At 43.5% G+C, this 13,413-nt stretch overlaps 1 protein-coding gene across 1 annotated transcript in view; it reads right to left on the bottom strand.

The window, feature by feature from the left end:
- The window catches only part of glod5 (glyoxalase domain containing 5), a 37,383-nt gene extending 25,144 nt beyond the window's left edge, over positions 1 to 12,239 (bottom strand). Inside the window, exon 1 of the mRNA XM_063061390.1 lies at positions 12,134 to 12,239. Within this exon, the coding sequence (XP_062917460.1) occupies positions 12,134 to 12,193 (60 nt within the window). The 5' untranslated portion in view covers positions 12,194 to 12,239. The remainder of the gene's footprint in view (positions 1 to 12,133) is intronic.
- Between the last annotated feature and the right edge of the window lie 1,174 nt (positions 12,240 to 13,413).

Here is a 13,413-nt window from a genome sequence, read left to right as displayed (position 1 = left end):
TTTTACGAAAGACCTACATTAGTACCCTATTTTCGCTTTCAGAAGGTGTTTTCACTGTTACGGAAAAAAATTCAGCACGTGATAAAAAATCAGCGCGCGATTAAAGGCAGCGCGCCCCAAGCAGCCGCTCTCCCCCGGATTCTCGCCGGCATTGCTTAAACACGAGCCTGTGAGCAGCCATTTGCAAGATGAGTTCTATGGCATCGGAAAAGCCTGAAAGAGCTCGTAAGGGTGCTACACTTACGGTAAAACTAGACATAATTAAGCGTTTTGATCGTGGTGAACGAAGTAAGGACAACGTGAGTTTGGCTTGTGGAAGTTGACGAAGATGATGTTGAAGAGGTTTTGGCATCCCATCAACAAGAACTGACAGATGAAGAGCTGATGCAATTGGAAGAAAAAAGGATAACAATCGAAATCGAATGAGTAATGATAAAGTATGACTTTAATTTTGAAAGGGTACGTCGGTTTAGGGGATATTTTCAGGATGGTTTGAGTCCTTATTAAAGAACTATGTGATAGAAAAATACGCGAGGCTCAGCAGTCAAGCAAGCCTTCCACATCAGCCACAGCAAACGACAAACCTCGACCTTCGACATCGAGGCGGGCAGACATAGAAGAAGATGAGCTGCCTGCTCTAATGGAAACAGGCGACGAGATGGCACCCCAGTGTCCCACCACCCCAACCCCCAGGCCACGGACAGATACTGATTCGCGGAGAATGCAGCAGTAGCCAGGAGGCACACAGCACATCTTTAAGAAAAAAGCCGGAATAAACATGCTAATTAGGTGCTGCCGACACATAATTGTCGGCCCAGATCAGAGACGACGCAATGGGAAATCGGCACTGATCTGGGCCGACAATTACGGGCGGCACCTAATTACTTAGCATGTTTGTTTCGGCTTTTTTCTTAAAGATGTGCTGTGTACCTCCCAGCTACCGCTGGACCCCTGCCTTCTTCGCGGCAATGTATCGCTCAGCGGCCTGGAGGGTGGGGGGCCACTGCACCACCCAAACTATGACGACTCAGTCTAACACACCATCATCAGTGTGCTCGGCGCTGTCCCGATTCCCGTAAGTGATACTACACTGTACATACATTATTTCTACTTTATATCGGCTGTGTATTTTTACGTGTTATTTGGTATGATTTGGCAGCTTCATAGCTTAAAGGTTACTGAAGAGCGCTTGCGCGTGTTTTTGCTAACAGCGCTCATGTGAGATTTTCGCTCCAGAGAACAGTTCAGTAATGATTGTGGAAAAGTATTTCTACTTTATATAGGCTGTGTATTTATCATATCATTCCTGCTTTTACTATGTTACTGTTATTTTAGGTTTTATGTGTTATTTGGCATGATTTGGTAGGTTATTTTTGGGTCTGCGAACGCTCACAAAATTTTCTCATATAAATAAATGGTAATTGCTTCTTCGCTTTACGACATTTTGGCTTACGAACCGTTTCATAGGAATGCTCTACCTTCGGATGGCGGGGGAAACCTGTAAGTGTCCAGGTATAATAAACATCACCAGAATGTACTTGCCAGGCCTGGCACAAAATATAATGATAAAGATGAAAGTAATGTTAGCCTTTCTAATTTATAACCTAGAATGTAGAAAGAGGTTTCTACAGTATTTCCATATGGGAGGAGGTACAAAAGCTTGAAATCCCACAGCCTCAGTTTAAGGAATAGCTACTTCCTTTCAACTATTTGGTTCTTAAACCAACCAGAAAAACCTTAATCATTATAGTTTAGCAACACTATGACCACCTTTGATGATCTTGCACTAGAATGGTTGTTTTTTGCCCTAATTATGGTTAATTGTAAAAATTGTGTACACTGTAATTGATGTCTAATTTATGTGTTCCTTGTGAATGCTGCTTATATGATACAATGTGACTGTGATGCTGCTGTAAGTAAGCTTTTCACTGCACTGTGCATACATGTACTTGTGCATATGATAATAAATATGATTATGACCAGAATGGGCCCATAGATTAGTAGGTAGTAAATATAAGGCCATGATCTAAGAGTGGCAAGAAAAAGAAAACAAGAAACTAGTCCAGAGAACCTGAGATTCGAAGTAGTGAACTTGCGCAAATTCATCATTGATGAAATGGGTATCTGGCATTAAAAAATTACTAAAGGTTGGAACTATGTATGGAAAATAATATTCTACTAAAACATTGTGTTTTTGAGAGTGTAGCCAGCAGAATAAAAAAAAGCAAATCAATGGATTTAGTGTATTTTGATTTTCAGAAAGCATTTGATACAGTGTTACACATGAAATTATTAAACAAAAGTAGAACACAAGGCTTGGATATTGCAAACTGGCACGGATCAAGGAATACAGAAGTAAGAATAAATGGGAATGAGTGGCTACTGAAGGAATTGATAGCTGTTCACAATTTATAGTGATTCAGATGTCACATGCCCATGTGTTGATGATACAAAGCTGGTTGATTGTGTGAATTTAGAGGAGAAATCAGAACTACTGTTGGGCCATTGGGTCAGGGTAAGTGAACGTGAGGATGTGGCAGATGGAATGTTTAGTGGAAAAACATGAGTCTGTCAAATTTGGTAGAATAGAAAGGAGAAAGGTGAAGATTTTTATTTAAAGATGAGAGATTTAAAGTGTTGACATTCAGAGGGAATTGGATGTCCTCATTCTTGGGTCACTGAAACATAACATTCAAGCATTTAGGAAAGTAAACAGCACGTTGGCCTTTATTTGAAGAGGGTTTGAACACAGGAGTAGAAACACCTTATGCAATTGGAATGTTGTGTACAGGTCTAGTCATCCCACCAAAGGAAGGTACACTTGGGAAGGAAGAAAACAAACATTCACCAGTTTGAATCCTGGAATGGGGGAGCTGGTGGTACTATGACGAGATATTGAGCAAACTAGGCTTTTACTCTCCGAGCAAAAGGCTTTGTTAGTGAAATATAATTAGGTCCTTGCTAGTAACAGACAGACCAGTCATAGATCTGCATATTGACAAGACCAGCCTTGTATTACTGGAAGTGATGGAAAACACAGGTTGTTCCTCCAGAACCCTCTGCTGTGGTGTCTCTCCTATAAGGTGCTTTGTGCTGGCAGATAGTGAAATATCAAACAGGGCTGGAGCTGGTACTGGGGGAAGCTCAGGGTGTTAGGAGCATGGCCACAGGTGAGTCAGAACAGCTGAAGTCTGAAGCAAGTGTCTCTGGAGCTGGAGCTGGGGTAGGGGGCACGAAGAAGTCAGCAATGCAGGAGATCTGTGACTGAAGCCAGAACCTAGTTTGCTGCAACTTAAATAGGAGTTACAAAAACAACCTGCTGAAAGAACTCAGTGTGTTGAGCAGCATCTGTGGGGAGTGGCTGGGGGAAGGAAATTGTCTGTGTTTCTGGTTGAAACCCTGGGACTTTTGACTCACAACGCAGTCAATTCCTTTTCTCCCACTCAACCCCCTACAGATGCTGTTCGACCCACTGAGTTCTTCCAGCAGATTGTTTGCTGCATCCAGGTTTTTGCTGTCTCCTGTGCATTCATGTAGTCACATCAAAACATTGCCATTGAACACACATGGCAGGAAGTGTGACCTCTGCTTAAGAGATGGATTGTGCCTCTTTTTCCCATGAGGAGACAATGAACTCACAAGGGCTGGCTCCTGTGTACATGGATTCCCTTCTGTTCTTTCCATTCCTACCTTAAATGGAGATCAACAGTTTCTTGTGTCTCCTTATATCCACAACGGGCTTGACTGCTCCATGTCAATGCACCCTTAGTGCTATTGCCAATACCCATTATGTTATCTATACTTCTCTGCTAATGACAGGAAGCCCCCGGCCTTTGTGAATAATGAGGAATTAGCACATACAGTACTGTGCAAAAGTCTTAGGCACATGGTTAGGAAAGGGGGAAGGGAGAGGGGAAGGAGCGGAAAGCACAAAAGAATCATTCTGTAATGATCAATAAACCAATTTTTGGAATCAAATGATCTTGCCTGGTGTCTCAGGACTGAGTGTTCCTGCACCAACACCCCGCCCTGCCCTGGCACTCCTTCGCTGCCGCGAGTCTCACACCCCTCCTGTGGTATTCTACCCTTTATATATACACACACCTGAGACTTTTGCACAGTAATGTACAAAATCTAACTGTGTAGATGTGGGGATGAAGATTCCCATGACAAGGATTTCTTGAACCAAAGGAAAAATGGGAGTGGACATCCAGGGTAGAGATGAGAAAATAAATGTCTTCACCCGGAGGGTGAATGGCCTATCATTCTTCTCTTTCTCATATTCAGAAAGCAGTAGATAATTATTCAGTCTGAGAGCTACAGATGCAAGCTGTAGCAGGAATTGCTTTAGTCAGAGGGTGGTGAATCTGTGGAATTCTTTACCACAGGGTGCAATGGAGGTCAAGTTATTGGGTGGTATATTTAAAGTGGAGGTTGATAGGTTCTGAGGTTCCAAGATGAAGACAGAAGAATGGGGTTGAGAGGGATAATAAATCAGCCATGATTTAATGGCAGGGCAGACTTGATGGGCGAAATGGCCTAATTCTGCTCCTATGTATTATCGTCATTATTGGAATAGCCACTTTTGGAGTGGGCCAGGATTAAAGTGGGAGCCTATGGCTCAACGGGCTTAAATGGGAATGAGCAAGCACGGGCTGAGTTTCTAAGTAAGTTTCTAGTAATTTTTTTTCTCTTTTTTGTGTCTATTAGTACAGGGGTCCCTAACCTTTTTTGCACCGCGGACCGGTTTAATATTGACAATATTCTTGCAGATCAGCCGACCCATTGGGGCTGTTAATCACAACCAGAATATAGCTGATAAGTCAATTATAAGTCACTTATAAGTGTCTAATACACTCAATTTCGTTGCTAAAGGAGTTTATCTGACAAATTTAATATTAAACACACAGCGCATATTTTCCTAGCATGAATATAGTGATAAGTCAATTATAACAGTGGTCCCAAACCTCCGGGCCACCGGCTGATACATTGCCGCGAAGAATGCAGTGGTGCAGCGGTGGCCAGAATGCACCCAGCACATCTTTAAGAAAAAAGCCGAAATAAACAAGCTAATTAATTAGGTGCTGCCCGGCACGTAAATGTCGGCCCAGATCAGAGGCGATTGCCGATTGCGCCGCCTCTGATCTGGGCCAACATTTATGTGCCGGGCAGCACCTGATCAATCAGCTTGTTTATATCAGCTTTTTTCTTAAAGATGTGCTGGGTGCGTTCCGGCCACTGCTGTATCGCTGCATTCTTCGCGGCCCGGAGGTTGGGGACCACTGAATTATAAGTCAATAGCATCATAACATTTTAAGTAACGTTTGGATATTAAACACACAGTGCGTATTTTCCTCGTATGCACATATAAAATCATTGCAACACACCAATATTGCTGAATCAGTGGGAGCCCTGGGCTTGTTTCCCTGCAACAAGACGGTCCCATCAAGGGGTGATGGGAGACAGCGATACTCGAAGGGGGTTCCTTATGTCCAGTCTATTCCACAATTTAGTTTTCGTTGCATTCATTGCAGAAAACTCCGCTTCGCAGCTATATGATGTTGGAAATGGAAGCAACGTTTTCAGTGCTTTTGTGGCTATCTCAGATATTCAGCCTTGACTGTGATCCAGAATGCCGGCAGAGATGTTATGTCAAACATACTTTTCAGCCCACCGTCATTTGCAAGCTCGAGGAGTTGATCTTTTTCCCACGCTGACATGGATGATCACCGGAAACATTCACAAATGGGTCACGGACCCATTCTTTTGCACGTCTCGGGTCATTTGCGTCTTGGGTCACTGTTGACCTCGCGTGCGTAATGACCTCATGTGCATTAAAGTTCAACAGTGGGCATGACAGGGAATGAGGAAAGGTGCAGCTGACTCATATCGTTTCATATCGCCAAATCATATCGTTTTCTCGCAGCCCGGTAGCACATGCTTTGTGGCCCAGTACCGGTTCCCGGGACCACTGTATTAGTACATAGCTAGTGCACTTGAAATGGGTCAGATTTAGTGGTATGTTCTTTGTGTGAGCTGTGGGTACCCTGGGAGACCTCCAGTCTCCAATAACTACACCTGCACAAAATGCAGCCCAGCTGCAGCTCTTAGAGACCATGTTAAGGAACTGGAGCTGCAGGTCGATGTCCTTCAGCTCATTAGGAAAATGAAGCGGTTATAGATAGGGGCTACAGGGAAGCAGTCACCCTTAAGTTACAGGAAGCAGGTATCTGAGTGACTTACAGAAGAGAGAAAGTGATTAGGCAGCCAGTGAAGGTACCACTGTGGAAGTTCCCCTCAATAATAAGTATACCACTTTGGATAATGTTGGAGGGGGCAATTTACCGGAAGAAGTTGCAGCAACAGGGTCTCCAGCACTGAGTCTGGCTCTACGGCTCAGAAGGGAAGAGGGGAGAAGACGAGCGCAGTAATGATAGGGGATTCCATAGTTAGAGGTGCAGACAGGAGATTCTGTGGATGTGAAAGAGACACCTGGTTGGTATTTTGCCTCGCAGGTGCCAGGGTCAGGGATGTCTTGGATCAGGTCAACGGCACTCTAAAGGGGAGAGTGAGCAGCTCGAAGGCATGGTACATATTGCTACCCACAATATAGGTAAGAACGAGAGGAGGTCCTAAAAAGAGAATTTAGAAAATGAGGTGGAAAACTGAAAAACAGAACTTCCAAGGTAGTAACCCCTGGATTGCTGCCTGTGCACATGCCAGTGAAAGTAAGAGAAGGATAATTTGGCAAATGAATGCATATCTGAGAAATACGTGCGGAGGGAGGGGTATTACATTTATGGATCACTGGGATCTCTCCTGCGGAAGATATTGTTGTGTATTTAATATTTAAATAATACGTGAGTAATATTGCATATATATTGTTTGATGAATCATTCTTGTTCATTTACATAATTCATTACGAGTTATATCTAAAAATATGCATCATCCCTCTACCACAGGATACATACGTGCCTTGCTGGGAGTAAAGATGAAGCTAGACCTGCACTTTGTACTCATGCGGGTTCCTTTGAATTAATTTAATGTTTTGAAGCTTGCAGAAAGAGGATGGTTACATCTGAATGCAAGATTAACAATATCCTTGTGGGCAGGATTGCTGGAGCTGCTGGAGATGGTTTAAACTAATTTGCCAGGGGAATGGGAACCAGAGTGAATGGGCAGTTGGTTTACAAGTAGATGCATGCATGTGTAGTCAGATTGTGAGGAAGGACAGGCAGATGATAGGGCAAAATTGCAGTCAGTGGGGTGAGTTTAAGTGCAAAATGGGGGAGAAATCAAATAGGGTGACAAAAATTAGACTGAACATTGTTAATATTTTTAAGCACACAGAATATGGAATAAAGTAGATGATCATGTAGTGCAGCTAGAAATTGTCAGGTATGATGTTGTGGTCATCACTAAGTCATGGCTGAAAGCAGATCATAGTTGGGAGCTTAACATCCAAGGATACACATTGTATTGAAAGGACAGGCAGGTAGGCAGAGCGGGTACTGTGGTTCTGCTGGTAAAAAATGAAATCAAATCCTTTGAAAGAAGTGACGTAGGATTGGAAGATGTAGAATATAGATGCAGATATGGGTACAAGGGTAAAATACCTACTGGGAGCTATATACAGTAGCCAGAATGTGGGCTACAAATTACAATGGGAGATAGAAAAGGCATGCAAAAAGGCAATGTATTGATAGTCATGGGGGATTTCAATTTGCAGGTAGATTGGGAAAATGAGGTTGGTGCTGGATCCCAGGAGAGGGAATTTGTAGAATGCCTATGTGATAGCTTTTCGGAGTAGCTTATTGTTGAACCCACTAGGGGAAAATTAACACACATAAAATGCTGAAGGATTCAGCAGGCCAGCCAGCGCCTGCTGAAAAAAGACCAGTCGACACTTCGAGCTGAGATTCTTCAGCAGCACTGCAGAAAGAAAAGCTGAGGTGTAGATTTAAAAGGTGGGGGTGAGGGGAGAGAGAAACACAAGATGATAGGTGAAACCTGAAGGGGGAGGGATGAAGTAAAAAGCTGGGAAGTTGATTGGTGAAAGTGATACATGGCTGGAGAAGGGGGAGTCTGATAGAAGAGGACAGAAGGCCATGGGAAAAAGCAAAGGTGGGGAGGAGCACCGGAGGGAAGCGATGGGCAGGCAAAGAGATAAGGCGAGAGGGGAAAAAGGGGATTACCATAAGTTTGAGAAATCGATGTCCGTGTCATCAGGTTGGAGGCTACCCAGACAGAATATAAGGTGTTGGTCCTCCAGCCTAAGTGTGGCCTCATCATGACAGTGGAGAAGGCCATGGATAGCTGTATTGGAATGGGAATCGGAAGTGGTATTAAAATGGGTAGCCAATGGAAGATCCTTCATTTTCTGGCAGACATTATAGCAACAATTGGTGGGAAAGTAAGGATTAGGAAGCTTTTAAAAACCAACAGAAGGCAACTAAAAAGCATAAGGAAAGAATAGATGAAATCTAAATGGAAGCTAGATAAATGATATAAAGGAAGATACCAAACATTTTTTCAGATAAATAAAGAGAGCCAAGAGTAGGTAGAGGACTGCTGGAAAATGATGTTGGAGAGAAAGTAAAGGGGAGACAAAGAAATGGTAGATGAACTTAATAAGTATTTTGCAACAGTCTTCACTGTGGAAGACACCAGCAGTATGCCAGAAATTCAAGAGTGTCAAGAGAAAAAGTGAGTGTCATTGCTATTACTAAGAGGAAGGTGCTTGGTGGGAAATTAAAAGGTCTGAAGGTAGATAAGTCACCTGGTCCAGATGGATTACACACCAGGGTTCTAAAGGATGTAGCTGAGGAGATTGTGGAGGCATTAGTAGTGGTCATTCAACAATCACTTGATTCTGGAATGGTTCCAGAAGACTGGAAAATTGCAAATGTCACTCCACTCTTCACGAAGGGAGGAAGGCTGTCATGAACCATTCAGACCAATGAGGGGCATCTTGATGCAACTGAATGTCATATTTTTAGTTTATTACAGTTGCTTAATGACCACTTTTATCATTAAGCTGTCACCGTGTTTTTCATTATGTGAATACAGTTTCCTTAAGCTTTTCCTTCTTAAGTGATCAGTTTTTGATTTTGACCCGCACGGGTTTCCTGGGTTTTGTGTTCTGTTTGAGGTTATTCTGGACCTGTGCTCATTGCTGAGTCCTGGATTCAGGTTCTGTGTGACCTAGTGTTCTGTGCGCTCAAATCCCGAGTAAGTAAGCTCCTAGTTTGATGACTCCTTGTAGTATTCCCCCAATTAATCCTCACCGTTAATTTCTACTATCAAATCCTGAGTTTACTCCGCACGTAGGTCCGCTCATCTGAAGATCTTCACAGTGGCAAAAGAGGTTAGCCATCAACCAAGTCATCCAAAAGGAACTTATGGGCCAGTTAACCTCATTTCAGTGACTGGGAAGAAATTGGAGTACATTAATGAGGATGAAGTTTCAGTACTTGGAGGCACATGATAACATAGGCCAAAGTCAGCATGGTTTCCTTATGGGGAAATCTTGCCCAACAAATCTGATGAAATTCTTTGAGGCAGGATAGACAAAGGAGAGCCAGTAGATATTTTTTACCTGGATTTTCAAAAGGGCTTTGACAAGGTGCCATACATGTGGCTGCCTAACAAGATAAGCGCCCAGGATATTACAGGAAAGATACTAGCACGGAGCGAGCACTAGCTGGTTGGCAGGAGGCAAAGAGTGAGAATAAAAGGGGACTTTTCCGGTTGGCTATCATGACTAGTGGTGTTCTGCAGGGGTTGGTGATGGGACTGATTCTTTTCACGTTTTAGGTGAATGGTTTCGATGACAGAATTGATGGCTTTGAGGTCAAGTTTGTGGACGACACGAAGATAGGTGGAGGGGCGCAGAGTGTTGAAGAAGCAGAGAGACTGCAGAACTTAGATTGGGAGAGTAGGTAAAGAAGTGGCGGATGGAATGTAGTGTAGTATGGTCATGCACTTTGCTAGAAGGAATAAAGGTGTAGACTATTTTTTAAATGGGAAGAAAACTCAAAAATCATTGGTGCAAAGGGACTTGAGAGTCCTTGTGCAGGAATTCCTAATGTTTAACATGCAGGTTGAACTGGTGGTAAAGAAAGCAAATGAAATAATAGCATTCATTTTGCAAGGACCAGAATACAAGAGCAAGGTTGTAATGCTGAGGCTTTATAAGGTATTGGTCAGAGCGCACTTGGAGAATTGTGGGCAGCCATGGTCCTGTTATGTATGAAAAGATGTGCTGGCATTGGAGGAGGTTCACAGGAATAATTCAGAGAATGAAAGGGTTAATGTGAGAGGAGCATTTGATGGCTCTGGCCCTGCGCTCGCTGGAGTTTAAAAGAATGGGGGAAGGTGGGGGATCATTGAAAGCTATCAAAATTGAATGGCCTAGATAGAGTGGATATGGAGAGGATGTTCCCTATTGAGTGTGTCTAGGGCCAGTAGACACAGCATTAGGATAGAGGTACGTCCATTTAGAACAGAGGTGGGGAGGAATTTCTTTAGCCAGATGCTAATGAATCTGTTGGATTTATTGCTACACACGGCTGTAGAGGCCAAGTCATTGAGTATATTTAAAGTGGAGGGTGATAGCTTCTTGATCAGTCAGGGTGTCAAAGGTTATGGGGAGAGGGGCAATAAATCAGACATGATAAAAGGGCCTAATTCTACTCCTATGTCTTAGGGTCTTAAGCTGATTAGGTAGTTAAAAAGAACTCTATACATGAAAATTGAAAGCAGAAATAAGGCATCCTGCCCTTTGATCCTGGTTTGCTCAATTTAGTTATGGAGAATTGAAGCAAGAGCATCAGGAATTTCACAATTGATCCCCATCTCATGCCTAACTTATCATTCTTGATACACAAAAATTGACTTAAAAAGGGGACAGAAAGTCAGGGTAGATTAGTTACAAATAGAGAAAACCAAGAGTTGACAATAGAAAACAACAGGAATTCTGCAGATGCTGGAAATTCAAGCAACATACATCAAAGTTGCTGGTGAACGCAGCAGGCCAGGCAGCATCTCTAGGAAGAGGTACAGTCGACGTTTCAGGCCGAGACCCTTCGTCAGGACTAACTGAAGGAAGAGTGAGTAAGGGATTTGAAAGCTGGAGGGGGAGGGGGAGATGCATCTAATGCATACATTAGGAATTCCTGCACAAGGGTCTCGGCCTGAAACGTCGACTGCGCCTCTTCCTATAGATGCTGCTTGACCTGCTGCGTTCACCAGCAACTTTGATGTAAGTTGACAATAGATGTGTCCAAAATAATTAGAGGTGTTGAGAAAATAAAAAGAGAAATGCTATTTGCCTCAAACACCAGACGTTATTAAAATCGTGGTCATAATGTATGTGTTTACTTCTCTCTGTGCTGTTGAGGACAGGATTGCCCTACCTATGAAGTTGAAGATATACTTAGTTTGGTATGGGGAAGGAGTGCAGTGGGTAGTGCAGCTGCCTCACTGTTTCAAAGGCCCCGTTTGATCTTACTTTGCTGCTGTGCGCACAACTTACATGATCTCCTTACTACCACGCCGGTTCCCCCCGGTGCTCCGTATTTCTTTCACATCCTACGGATGTGCTGCTTTAATCACCCCATCGTGAGGACAGGTGAGAAGAAAATGGGCAGTGGATGTGATGGGCATGCCAGAGGGAATCAGTAACAGGGAACGGGAGCCGACGCATTCTCGATGGGCCTCCATTTTTTTTTCAATGGGTACCAAGGTTAAAAGGTTCAAGGCTGTGAGCTACTGTATGTAGAAGGATATGGAATGACGAGTTCTTTCCCGAGTTATAACCAGCACAACCCCATTCAAGTGCTTTTCATAGCATGATTCTGGAGAGCGTGGTCTGGAATCGCCCAAGGTACTCAGTAGAGCCTTGAACTTCACGAATGAGACGACAGAACGATACACACCGGGAATGAGACCGCTCTCCGCGCAGAGCAGTCCCGTACTCAGGCTCAGAACTGAGAATGGTTTCAAACCGAACCACTCTCACCGTGTTCGGAGCCTCGCTGCGCCGCACCTCCACGAAAAGTTCCGTGAAACCACTCGATTCACGACTTTCACAGCTTGAATACTTTTCCATATAATGTTTAAATAAGATTACCTGGGGATAAACGCCACAATAACGCAAAGCTGTAGGAAGCAGCCCTTTTAAAAGCGCCATGTTGATTGCTGAAGAACTGGAGATCGCCGCTACTTCCTGGATTGGATTTGTACCACCGTATTCTCTGTACTATAACAACCCGAAAGAGTGCAGTGGGGCCCGTGTCTGGGGGTATACTTTTGCCCCAAATTTCAATAAGCTCCAGGTTAAATAGCATTAGCAATAAAGTCTCTGTAGTATTTTGATTACACTTACAAAAAACTCTTTGTTTCGTCAGTCGTATAGGGAAACAGTTGATCTTTCATAACAAGCACTTTTATTAATCAGTAATTAATATTCACGACTTCGCGCTTAAGGCATTTAAATTATTTATTTATTTATTTGTTATATATTATATTATTAATATAAACAAGAAAATAATTTAAACAAAGAAAGTATATTCTAGAAAAACAGCTAATAAACAATTCGAGGCAAAATGCTGGAGGAACACAGCAGGTCGTGCGGCATCTTTGGAGGGATGCTGAACATATCTTTACCTGCCCCCTCTCTCTGCTTTCTGTAGGGATTGTTCTTCCTGTGATTCCTTTGTCCATTAGTCCTCCCCCACTAATCTCCTTCCTGGTCCTTAACCCTGCAAGTAGCCTAATTGTTATACCTGTCCATTCACCACCTCTCTCACTTCCATTCAGGGCCCCAAACAGTCCATCCAAGTGAGGCAATGTGAATCTGCTGGGGCTGTCTATTGTGCCTGTTGCTCCCTCCTCAACTTTGGTGAGACCCAAAATAAGTTGGGCGACCACTTTGTCAAGCTCCTCAGCTCCATACACCAAAAGCAGAACTTCCCAGCAGCCAAACATTTTAATTCCCAATCTCTTTCCCGTTCCATCATGTTGGTCCATGGCCTCCTCTTGTGCCAAAATGAAGCCATCCTCAAAGTGGAGGAGCAACGCCTTATCCTCTGTCTGGGTAGCCTCGAACCTGATGGCATGAATATTGATTTCTCCTTCTGGTAAATTTCTCCCCTCTCCCATCTTCTTCTATTACCTTTGGCCTCCAACATCTCACCTAACTATCACCTCTCTTGGGACCCTCCTCCTTCCCTTTCTCCTATGGTCTACTATCCTCTCCTATTAGATTCATTCTTCTCCAGCCATCTATCTTTCCAGTCCACTTGGCTTCACTTATCACCTTCTAGCTCTCCTCTTTCCCTCCCCCCACCTTTTTACTCTGACATCTTCCCCCCTCCTTTTTGGTCCTGAAGAAGGGTCTCAGCCCGTAAT

The sequence above is a fragment of the Mobula hypostoma genome, chromosome 10, assembly GCF_963921235.1.
Source record: "Mobula hypostoma chromosome 10, sMobHyp1.1, whole genome shotgun sequence".
In the NCBI taxonomy this organism is placed as follows: domain Eukaryota; kingdom Metazoa; phylum Chordata; class Chondrichthyes; order Myliobatiformes; family Myliobatidae; genus Mobula; species Mobula hypostoma.
Note: the sequence above shows the minus strand (reverse complement) of the source record. Positions and strands in the feature narration are given on the sequence as shown.